This window comes from Diabrotica virgifera, chromosome 6 (assembly GCF_917563875.1).
Source record: "Diabrotica virgifera virgifera chromosome 6, PGI_DIABVI_V3a".
In the NCBI taxonomy this organism is placed as follows: Eukaryota; Metazoa; Arthropoda; class Insecta; order Coleoptera; family Chrysomelidae; genus Diabrotica; species Diabrotica virgifera.
Window position 1 is genome coordinate 214,789,854 of NC_065448.1, and position 12,958 is coordinate 214,802,811.

At 31.6% G+C, this 12,958-nt stretch overlaps 1 protein-coding gene across 4 annotated transcripts in view; it reads right to left on the minus strand.

Annotated features, from left to right (window-relative positions):
- The window catches only part of LOC126887205 (cilia- and flagella-associated protein 410), a 104,529-nt gene extending 92,706 nt beyond the window's left edge, over positions 1-11,823 (minus strand). For 3 of the 4 annotated variants that reach the window (XM_050654604.1, XM_050654603.1, XM_050654602.1), the window contains exons 1-2: positions 11,619-11,823; positions 11,456-11,521 (exon numbers count right to left, since the gene is read on the minus strand). In XM_050654604.1, coding sequence (XP_050510561.1) covers positions 11,456-11,521; positions 11,619-11,701 — 149 coding nt within the window. In that variant the 5' untranslated portion in view covers positions 11,702-11,823. The remainder of the gene's footprint in view (positions 1-11,455; positions 11,522-11,618) is intronic. The other variant, XM_050654605.1, reaches the window with a different exon arrangement.
- Between the last annotated feature and the right edge of the window lie 1,135 nt (positions 11,824-12,958).

The following is a 12,958-nucleotide window of genomic DNA, read 5'->3' on the forward strand; positions in this document are numbered from 1 at the left end:
GTTTGAAATTGATCGACTTTGTCGATAACAGTGTCATTAACAGATATTTTTAAATACCATGAATCATTTTCCAATAATTGTGTGGATTTAAGAAATACATACTAAACAATGTTTTTACCTGTGTAAAGGAGATTATAATTAAGACACATTATGGTACTCCTTATTTTTCAAATAATATGCTCTTGTAAACGCATAACTTTGATTTATTGGCTAAACTTACATTAGATACGTCACAAGAAATTAAAAATAATTAACATGTAATAAATTCACTGTTTTAATCATATATATTATATTCCCTACTATTGCAATAAAATATTAAAACGAATAAACGAAAACTTGTTGAGTAGTGATGATTGATGCAACAGAGCAATAAAATGTTATTCATAAAGATAGTGTAAAATATATCGCTGCTTATCTGGTCCGCTGGTAATAAAGTTATCAGCATTTAATTGCAAAGCGGTCTCTTAGCTGGAAAATACTTGTAAATACCATCCGTATTCATTTCAGATACTTCCATCTCGCAAACAAAAACACGTAAAAATTAACATCTGGCGGTGAGTCACCCGTCCCAAGCACAAGAAAACTGTACGCGTACGCTGACGACAAACTTTCCCAGGCGAGACCTGCGAACGCATGAACTGATAGTAGGATGCACAGAACGGTCTACGCAGTCCGCCGACGCAGGTTGTGTCTGGCTTAGGTTAGGATCAATTTGCGCCGGGGCATGACCTCAAACGCACGTTAGCATGTGAACGGTCTTCAGTAAAGTGTATGTAGTTATATGTATAATTATGTATGTGTTATGTATGTAGTAATCGCGCGTTATCAAAACGCGCGTTAAGCGCCTGTCATGAAAACGGGGCCTTAGCTCATTCCCCATATCTTCCACTATTTTTGAAAAAACTCACACTCTTTTGTCATATAAAATTTGAAGTTTTCAGCATGGAATTGGAATTCGAAATTTATTAAAATTTCGGGAAAACTTTTAGAGAACTATTTGGCAGCAAATATTTCTTGGGGATTTTTTGTCCCGGATTTTTTGTGGTGATTTTTGTCCAAAAAAAATTGTGGGGATTATTTGTCCGGGATTTTCTGTGGGGATTTTTTGTCCGGGGATTATTCGTCCGGGGATTTTTTGTCCGGGGATAATTTGTGGGGATTTTTTGTCGGGGATTATTTGTCCGGACCCCACTCTAAGGCTAGTGTGGGAATGTCGACACGAACCCGACAGACTCTCGGAACATAACATTCACAGGTGGGGTCCGGACAAATAATATCAGACAAAAAATCCCCACAAATTATCCCTGGACAAAAAATCCCCAGAAATAATCCCCGGACAAATAATCCTCGGACAAAAAATCCCGAACAAATAATCCCCACAAATTGTTTTGGACAAAATATCCCCACAAAAGACCCCGGACAAAAAATCCCCACGAAATATTTGCTGCTGAATAGTTCTCTAAAAGTTTTTCCGTAAATGCAATTGACGAAAATGTTTTTCAGCCTTAGTGCATGAGAGCTGATATATTAGTATCAAATTTTGTATGTATCAGAACAATTGAAATTTCCACTAATTTTAATTCCAATGCCACGCATCGCGAGGAAAATTATACAAAGCTTTTCGATAATTTTGACTTTTTTGGTGCTTTTGGGAACAAACTGGGCATTGGATATCCGGTTTTTAAAAAATGTAATTAAGCATCTGTGTGCATACATAAATCCATAAAGGAACTTTTAAAATTAGCTACTCGGGGAGAGGCCAGATAGGAGAAGGTCTGTAGGATGGCCTAGAAAAAGGTGGAAGGATGAAGTCAAAGAAGATCTGGAGAACATGGGACTGAAACAATGGGAAATAGTGGCACATGACCGACAAACATGGAAGGCAATAGTAAACGCGGCAAAGACCCTCGAAGAGTTATAACGCCATTGAAGATGATGATGACTACATATTTTTGACGTTAAATTACCAAAAGGGAACAGGTCTTTTTGCATTACAATCAAGAATATATATACAGGGCAAGCAGTTATCATCACAAATAGACAATATTTTTTGGGGATTTTTTATTCGATATTTTTTTGGGGATATTTTTTCCGGGAATTTTTTTGGGGATATTTTGTCCAAAAAAATTTGTTGGGATTATTTGTCCGGGTTTTTTTGTGAGGATTTTTTGTCCGGGGATTATTTGTGGGGATTGTTTGTGGAGATTTTTTGTCCAGGGATAATTTGTGGGGATTTTTTGTCCAGAATTATTTGTCCGGGGATTATTTGTCCTAGCTTTTTCACTGGTATGGGTACCAGGTCATATAGGCTTCGAAAAAGCTGATGCACTTGCCAGAAGAGCATCAGCTAAAATGTGAGAACAGGAAGTAGGTACGCATTGATTGTATACCTTGATCTTGTGGAATATTTTGTTTTTATAGATTAAATCAGAAATACAAGAATATTGGAGGTAATGGATGTAAAGCATACTATAATTGACAATATAAAAACAAAGCAATTAAGATCGTTTGGTTACATACAACGTATGGAAGACGATTACCCAAGCAAGTACATGCACCGAAAGGACGGCGGAAAAGAGGAAAACCTAGGAAAAACTGGATAGAGGGAATTCATAGGGAAATTAGAGAAAGAGGCTTGAACGAAGACAACATGTTACGAGAGAGAACAATGGCGATTGGGAATCGGAATCGCAGAACGTTATGAACCGATATTGTTAAATCAAAAAATGAACCACGTCGTACCGATGTACCGGTCGAATCCATCAAGTATAGGTTAATTTGTTTTGATCTTATAATAAAATCTATACGGTGTTAATAATTCCTTGAAGTTGTTTTTATGTTCTTTAGAATAAAACGGTTTTTATATTTTTAATTATGCGATTGCTTTATAATATTTCAACTTTTAGACAGCTTATAGATTTCAACTTTTAATGACATAAACATGAAGATACTATTAATAAAGGTCATTAACATTCATCGTATCTGTTGCAATGCCCTACGGAGAAAGATCGACGATCGTAATTCGTAATTCATTTTTATTAATGCAAAAGGATTGTGCCAATTTTCATATCACTTATCACTATGTAAATACTGTTTGTTGTCCAATCTGAATAAAATGAAGATTAAAATAATTACCAAAACTACCATTTAAGCATAATTTTTATTTACTTTTTCATCCTTGTGAAATGGACTGATTAAGAATAAATATTCCGTTCAATAGAATGGGCAATATTGCTGTATACTATAGATAGGTAATTGTATTTTAATTGTTAAAGATGTTCAAAATTTATCTACTCGTTCCGATAGTAACATATTCCAGGGAAATAAGCAAGAAATAGACCATGTTCAGGACACTGAAATATCCAGGTAGCTGACAACTTTTTTAGTTATTGTAGACCTATAGCAGGGGTCACCAATTAGCGGACCGCGGTCCGCATACGGACCGTGGGCTAGTTTTGTCCGGACCTCCATTAAATTCAGAATATAGTGCTTGGCAATTTTGAAAATGTTTGGCCATGAAATTGTGTACTCCATGTGGCTCAAATTATGTGTGCGAAGTCGCTTTATCAATAATAAACTTTATTAAAAATCGGTAACCTATAGATCTCATCTAACATATATGAATATCTCAACTTCCTAATGAAAATCAGTTACACTAAACTCACTCCAAACTTCAAACAGGTTATACATATTAAAAAATCTCATTTTTCTCACTGTTAATTTAATTTTGTGAAGAGTTTTTTTTAACAAAAACAATTTTTTAAAACAAATTTAAAATTACCTTTTTGGCTCGAAAAATGTATTTTTAGATTTATTGGGCAATTCTAAACAAAAAAAGGTTTATTTCTTGGTTATATATCTGAAAAGTTAATAGCTTTCGAGTTATAAGCGATTTAAAAATGCGAAAATCTGAAAAATGCGAAAATACGCATTTTTGATGCTTGAAAACATATATTTATGTAAATTATTAGTTTTCAGGTGGCCAAGTATTTACCTGAATTGAAGTTTATACATTTAATTTCAAGATCTCAACGAGTAATCAGGGCTTATTTCAATATAGACCGTTCTTTTTATTTGTTAATTATACGTCTCCACTCGACTTTTAAACCTGAGCGCGTCGCACTTTAAAGTGCATCTCTACCGCATTTTAAGGTGCGTCTCTGTCGCACTTATACATACATATTATATGTATACGTACTTATGCGAAAAATTACCAACAAATACTTAACATTTATTAAAATCTTATAATTTATTATAACCATAGTTTTTAAATAATTTATTTATTTATTGAAGTAATTATTGCCACTGTACTAATTATTTACTCCAATCATATATAAAAAAAAATTATATAGTGCGATACGCACCATAAGTATAGTGCAACGCGCCGCCGCGGCGACTTAAGGGTCGAATGGACGCGCATAATTAACTAAAAACAACGGTTTATATTAAAACAAGCCCCGATTACTCGTTAGAATCTTGAAATTTAATGTTTATACTTCAATTTATTCACAACCGCAAAAATAATAATTTAAGTTTTTATTCTTCGAAAATGTCTATTTTCGCATTTTTCAGATTTTAAATCGCTTAAAACTATAAATCTATCAAGTTTTGAGAAAACGACAGAACATTTTTGTTGTTTAAGATGACCCGAAAATGCTAAAAACATATTTTCGGGGGCAAAAGGTGATGTTTTGAATTTCTTAAAAAAATTGGTAAACAATATCTGCTCAAAAATTTCGCCTGGAACCCTTCTGATTTCTTTATAGGGGATATTTTTTAACAAGAATCCGCCCAGTAACCGAATCAGAGAACAACCAGACACATGTAGCATTAAATCCGGATTAAATCCGGACCGCGGAAGTATCATAGGTTTTCGAAACGGACCCTCAGAGAAACTAATTGGTGACCCCTGACCTATAGGATGAAAACCTACCTGTTTCCTACCTAGAGTTCGGAGCCGTTTTTAGTACATTCTTTCACGGATTTTGCTGTAAATTTTAAAGAACCGCTTGGATTGACATGAAATTTGGCATACGCATAGCTAACATGTCAGAGAAAAAAAAGTGATATGGTGCCGATGTGTGCTTTTGCCCTGGGGGTGAGTTTCACCCCATCTCGGGGATAAAAAAATATATGTCCAAGATAAGTCCCGAAATGGATAAACTGACTAATTTTAAGCAAATTTTGTTCTATAGAGTTTTTTCACCAAATCAATACTTTTCGAGTAGGTAATTTGCAAGTGAATAATGTTCATTTTTCAACAAAATAACCACGTTTTTAGACGGTTTTTCGCAAATAACTCAAAACGTAAGCATTTTATCGAAAAAAAATATTCTTAGCAAAACTATAGCCTATAAAAAAGTGAAAAAAATGGTATATATATTAGGTCTCTATACCTAGCAAAAGCAGAGTTATAGCTAATGAAAAATAGGTTCATATTCGAAAAATTCCCAATAGAATAATTCAATGTGAAATATCCAAATAATGAAGCATTCTTGGGGAAAACACATTACAACTTTCTTAAAGTGTTTAAAAAAAGCTTTATTTTAAAAAAATTCTAGCATCAAATGTAAGCAAGTTACGTTAAAAATAAAGTTGGTCCCTTTTGTTTTGGCAAAAAAAATCAGGAAGATCACCCCCCAATTAGCAATTTAAATGAAATTAATCGTTACCGCTTCACAAGTTACTTTACTTATGTTGTGTTTATATGATTTGTAAGTTTCATCGATTCAAAGTGCTTATTTTTGAAAAAATTTGGTTTTAAAGTAAAATTTTTATTTTGAAGAAAATGCTTTTTTTCAAAATAACTTAAGAATTGTTAAAAATACCAAAAATCTTAAACAATAAAAAAGTCAGCTTTACTTTTCTGAATATCTTGTTTTTTTCGGTTTTTCTGTAAGACAAAAATTGGTTAAGATTAGGTGTTTCTAAATTTGCATACACTCGTGATAAGTGACTCGTTCAAGCTCTTTTAACTACAGCTCTTTCAAAAATAAGGACTTTGAACCGATGAAACTTACAGACCATATGATCAATACATACGCGAGTAAAAAACTTGTGAAGTGGTAACAATTAAGTTCATTTGGAATGCTAATTAGGGGGTGATTTTCCCGATTTCTTACCAAAAAAAGGGACCAACTTTATTTTGAGAGTAACTTGTTTACTTTTGATGCTAAAATTTTTTTTTAAAAACAAAAATAAGCATTTTTCAAACACTTTAAAAAAGTTCAAATGAGTTTTCCCCAAAAAAGTGCTTCGTTTTTTGGTTATGGCACGTTAAAATATTCGATTTGGAATTTGACTAATATGAACCTATTTTTCATTAGCTATAACTCTGCTTCTACTAGGTATAATGACCTAATATATACACCATGTTTTTCACTTTTTTACGCGCTATATTTTTGATGAGAATTTTTTTTTCGACCAAATACTTACTTTTTGAGTTATTTGCGAAAAACCGTCTGAAAACGTGGTTATTTTGTAGAAAAATTAACATATTCACTCGCAAATAACTGGAAAAGTATTAACTTGGTGAAAAAACTTTATAGAACAAAAGTTGCTTAGAATTAGTCATTTTATCCATTGCCGGACTTATTTCGAACATATATTTTCTACCCCCAAATGGGGGTGAAACTCACCCCTAGGGCAAAAGCACACATCAGCACAATATCACTTTTTTTCTTTGACTTGTTAGCTATGTGTACGCCAAATTTCATGTCAATCCAAGCGGTTCTTTAAAATTTAGAGGTTTTGCAATATTTTACCTTTAAAGAACGTACTATTTTTAATTATTAATAATTTAGTACAAAAAAACGGGATATTTTCGATTTTTTGCACTTCATTAAAAAGCTAAATAGTTGACACAAACTTACAAAATTTAATTTTTTAGAACATCGAAAAACCTTCAAAATGCCGATTTTTGAAAGTTAAAAAGTCAATTTTTTGCTTCGAAAAGCAAACTAAGTGAAAATCGTTATGTCTTAATAACCTCTACTAAAAGAACTTTAGTGTTTCACCCAAAGTTGGGTATTGCGGTACTTAACAAACCCCTTAAAATTTGAAACCGATCAATTAATTAGTTTAAAAGTTATTCTATTTGTTTATCCCAGAGACCTTTGTTTTGCAATAACGTAAGGCAGAAAATAATGAAGATAGGGCAATTCTGCGTATGCCAAATGAAAGTAGAAGACAGAAGAGTGATACTATCAAAATATATTAAAAAAAGATAAAAAAAAATATTTTATATATGTACTTACTTAGTCAAAAATCCTAATGCCAAATTTTTGAAATTTTGTAGTTTATAAACATTTAGAATAACTTTAAAAATATTGTCCGTAGAAAAAATCTTTTCACATATTCGAAAAGCTGGTATTTTCCACGAATTTTTAAAAATGTAGTTCAAATGGTGACTAGTCGTGGTAAGTGAATGGGGAGCTGGGAGCCGACAAATGCATGGGTTCAAAATCTAAAAAAGCAGCTTAAAACTACTATCATTTTCTATATCTCGGGATCTACTCGTTTTCGAGTTATAAACAAATTAACACTGTAAGAAAAAAACGAAAAGTGCTTAAGAGCGTAAGCGCAAAATTTCCGGCCGATGCTGCTTAAATTCATTTATTTTTTTCGAATCCTGAGAAAACTCATATGTATTTTTGAAAAATTTAAACGCAGAATGAAAGATTACGTTCTAATAGAGGGCCGAAAGTCCCTTAGAATAAACAAGATGAATGAGATATTTGAAATTAAAAATCACTGTTAATTGTCTCTTCTTTTTCATCCCTTATTTGTAAGGGATGTTACATCAACTGTAACTTATTAAAATAAACATTATAGAAGTTTTCAGGGACTTTCGGCCCTCGGCAATAATGTAATCTTTCATTCTGCGTTTAAATTTTTCAAGAATACTTATTAGCTTTCTCAGGATTCGAAAAAAATTAATGCATTTAAAAAGCAGTGGCCCTAAATTTTGCGACTACGCTCTTAAATTCAAGTTAAAATCTTCTTGTATCAGCTCCCGATAAAAATTGGCATGTTTTATTATAAAACATTGTCTTTTAATATTGTTTAATAAAGCGCTTATGTTTTAAAAAACAATGTTTCAAAATTAAATAAGCTCAAAATACTTATCGGGAACTAATAGAATAAGGTTTGAGCTTGAATTTGTGTACATCGTAATTTCAAAAATAATATTTTTTACTTGCGTTTTTAAGCCTTGAAAATCGTCATTTTTCGTTTTTATTTTAGTTTTAATTTGTGTAGATATAACTAGAAAACAATCAACTTTAGAGAAAAATTAGAAAAAGCCTCTTTTGTTCCGAATGATTCAAAAAACCTAAAATAATCTCTATCCGGACCAAAAAAATATTTTTATAATTTGTTTAAAAAAAATTGTTTAAATAAATGTAGCAATAACTCCGAAAGTTCCACTTTAAATAAGAAAGATCATTAGATTTGCAGAAAACAGAAGATTTGTCAACAATATAAATACCACCATAATATAATATCGGCTGCAATGGCTGCATTACAAGACTCTCTGCATTACTCACTCTCACAAAACCTATAAAAATAGTGCAATCCGTTTCCGAAATAATTGAGGCGTTCCATATAAAAAAACTCACTCTGTATAACCGAGACCTATGGCTATATTAGCCCGATCAGGGAACACAAAATTTTACGAAAACCTCCAAAAAAATAAAGGAAGGATGAAAATTTATGTTCAAAATAAGTCCGAAATTGTATAAAATGACTAATTCTAAGTAACTTTTGTGCTATAGAGTTTTTTCACTAAGTTAATACTTTTCGAGTTATTTGCGAGTGAATATGTTCATTTTTGACAAAAAAAACATGTTTTGGATGGTTTTTCGCCGATAACTCAAAAAGTAAGTATTTTAGCGAAAAAAATATTCTTAGCAAAAATATAGCTTATAAAAAACTGAAAAAAAATGGTGTATACATGAGGTCTGTAGACCCAGTAGAAGCAGAGTTGTAGCTAATGAAAAGTAGGTTCTTCTTCGTCAAATTCCAAATCGAATATTTCAATTTGAAATAACCCAAAAACGGAACTCTTTTCGGGGAAAATTCATTACAACTGTTTTAAAGTGTTTAAAAAAGGTTTATTTTTGATTTTAAAAAAAAACTTCTAACATTAAAAATAAGTGAGTTACGCTCAAAATATTGCTGGTCTTTTTTATTGTTTGCTAAAAAAATCGCGAAAATCACCCCCTAATTAGCTTCCCAAATAAAATTAATTGTTACCGCTTCACAAGTTACTTTACTTATGTATTGTTTATATTATCTATAAGTTTCCTTGGTTCAAAGTACTTACTCAATTTTGAAAAAAATTGGGTTTAAAATAAAACTTGAATTTTGAAAAAAATGGAATTTTTTATGGACTTAACTTAAAAATTATTAGTAATACCAAAAATCTCAAAGAGTAATAAAATGTTCGTTTTGCTTTTCGAAATATTTCTGATTTTTTGTTTTCTTGTTAGACAAAAATTGGTTATGCTGTGGCTGTTCAAAATTTGCCTTGTGATTAGTTACTCGTTCAAGCCATTTTAACTACAGCTTTTTCAAAAATAAGCACTTTGAACCAATGAAACTTACAGATCATATAAATAATACATAAGCAAAGTAACTTGTCAAGTGGTAATGATAAAATTTATTTGTGATGCTAATTAGGGGGTGATTTTCGTGATTTTTTTACCGAAAAATAAAAGGGACCAACAATATTTTGAGCATAACTCACTTACTTTTAATGTTAAAAGTTTTTTATTAAAACAAAAATAAACCTTTTTTAAATACTTTAAAAAAGTTGAAATGAATTTTCCCCGAAAAGTGCTCCGTTTTTGGGTAATTTCACATTGAAATATTTTATTTGGAATTTGTCGAAGAAGAACCTACTTTTCATTAACTACAACTCTAGTTCTGCTGGGTCTACAGACCTCATGCATACACCATTTTTTTCAATTTTTTATAAGCTATATTTTTGCTAAGAATATGTTTTTCAATAAAATACCTACTTTTTGAGTTATCTCCGCAAAACCGTCCAAAAACATGTTTTTTTTTTGTTAAAAATGAACATATTCACTCCCAAATAACTCGAAAAGTATTGACTTAGCGAAAAAACTCTATAGGACAAAAGTTGTTTAGAATTAGGCATTTTATCCAATTCCGGTCTTATTTTGAATGCATATTTTTCTTATATAATAATAGACAATTTCAACTACCTATTTTCAAATTTTCATCCTTCCTTTAATTTTTTTTGGGTCAGATTGTTCTTTGATCGGGCTATATTATACGCTATAGGTGCCCTTTGAAACAGGGTGACAGCTCATGCAGTTAGACTAGAAATAGAAAATTTTATGGTGTCTGTGTAGGGGATCTTTGAAGATTATTGATGTCCATGATTCTCCTTTGATCTTTTGGGTCCCTTATGATACACGAATTTTGTAAATAATTCTGATTACAGTGGAACCTCGATTATTTGTCTCTCCATTAACCGTCACCTCTGTTAACCATCAGGGTCCATACATAAGTTTTATTGACTGCATAAGCAAAAATTAAGTCATCAATTCATTTTGTTTGAGCATTGCGATAAGCCAAACTAATGGTTAATCTATGACGAGGATGTAAATGGCTATCGATTGCTGACAGTTGATGAAATCATTGAAATTTCAACAGATTCAGAAGCTGACACAGACTGATGGAGGCGATGTCGATGGTACTATTGCAACTGACACAGATTTGAAGAAGCTGGAGAAAAAGCTAGATTTGAGTAAAGAAGCTAGAAACGCTGCATTACACATGCAACAATCGAGTGGTATTCTCAATGAAGCAATGAATAAGCATGATCTTACGCCGATTAAGAAATTCAGCCGTTGCAAAATGTGAAGCAACAGTAAAACAAAGATTTTAGAATATTTTGAACCTAATTGGTTCGATTGCACATACACAAATCCTTCTTATATTGTCAAACAAAACACAAATAAAATTTGAGAGTTGTACTATGAACTTTTAATTTTTTTAATGTTCTGTTATCCATCTTTTCGATTATCCGTCATACCCCTGGTCCGGTGCCCTGATGGATAATCGAGGTTCCACTGTATTTGAAATTTTTAACAAACATTCAACAAACAGAAACAAATAGACATGATATAGGAAATGACATAATATGCATCGCAAATAAAAAGAACAAACAATGAACTAGGTAAAATAAGCTCTTTATCTTTTTAAAATTCTCTTGGTGTAGCAGAGGATTGTGTAAGTAATATTAATTTATAGTGTTAACAGAACTATTACAATAAATCAATCAAATATTTTGCTTAAGTGCATAACTTGTTTAACATTAAATTACGCAAGATGTAATGATCAACAACGAGAAAAAAGTAAAAGTTGTTTGAGATTTTATATAATAAATAACTGTAATTAGATGTGCGCTAAAAACAAACCCTACCTTAAAGACAGCACTTCAACTGAGGGCATTCTTCTCAATAAAGTCACATCTTCAAGTTCACTGCCCCTGGAAGCAATAAATTATTTTATTAATACGGTTAATGTTCTAAATGATAACACGCTAGTTAATTCCAAAATTAGTGTTTATACCTATTATTACTCACCAACAATTCAACCTTTTAATTTTTGAAAGATCTGATATTTTTGTTCGGGCAATAACCATTTCTTCTGTTAATTTCTTTCCCATTTTGAATGGGTTATTTACAACAAGTCAACAAAACGAATATTACTGAACCATTAATTTACACATTTTATTGAGCACTTCCTTAAACCAACACACCACACGAGAGTCGCAAACAAACTGATTGATGTGATTTTGACAATGTCCTATTTGACAGTACAAAAACAACAAACAAATCCGTTTTTGGCACACCATCCTTGTATTATCTATATTACCACAGAACACCATTTTCGATGACGTCATAGTATGTAAGAAAGGGAAGGAGAATATTAAAATATATAACATAAAAGACCTAAAAAGGGCTTGTTAACACATCTGTTAACATTATTTTAAGTAAAGAATATTTTTTAAACTCATAAAAAATTATTTTTTCTGTAGACGAATGAAAAAGTAGGCTATGCAGCTAACTGTTAACTTGTGTTCTATGTCTAATTGACGCTAAGATCCACAAACCATACATACTCATAGACGTTTCACGGCCATGTTAATCTTTCGGATCGAATTAACGCCATCTCTTGATTGGAATGGGAACTAAATTGACAAATTTTAGTTACGTGGGAATTTCAAATTATAAATTTTGCGGGATTTTTGATGAAATTTCGCAGGAAATTAAAACAACAGAAAGACAATTCAATGTTTTATTCAATGTTTTACTGAAAACTTCAAATATTCCAATTTGTTTTCAAAATGCTATAAACACTACTGCCATGTGTCACGTGAAAGCACTGATGTGTAATATTGAGTTGAATGAAAATTTTTGAAATAATCTTGTAGGATGATTGTTTAGATAAATACCTTATAATCTTTCACAAACTTCCAAAAATATATAGGCCCGAAATGTTGATGACACACTTGTATATTTGAATAAACTGTTTCAGGATCTATTATATTGTTTTTTTAAATGTGGAGAAACACAACACGGGATGATCAATGTAAACTAAAAATTCTACTCACAAAAACAGAGAGGAGGTTAATACAATTGATTAAAATTGTGATTAAATCTAATTAAAAACGTAACACCACTATAATAAAATATTTAAGCCACAAACTGTAAAATAAAAAGTAAATAACAAATTAATTTAATTGTCAACTGTCAGTTGTTAAATATGACAAGAGAATTGACTGACAGCGACATCTCTGGATTGGAATGGTAACTAATTTGCTGTCTTGACCTTGACAATTTACGTGAAACGTCTATAAGTATGTATGGTTTGTGCTAAGATCGAGCTGCGGATAAAACTCGCCCTGATGGAATACAGTGTT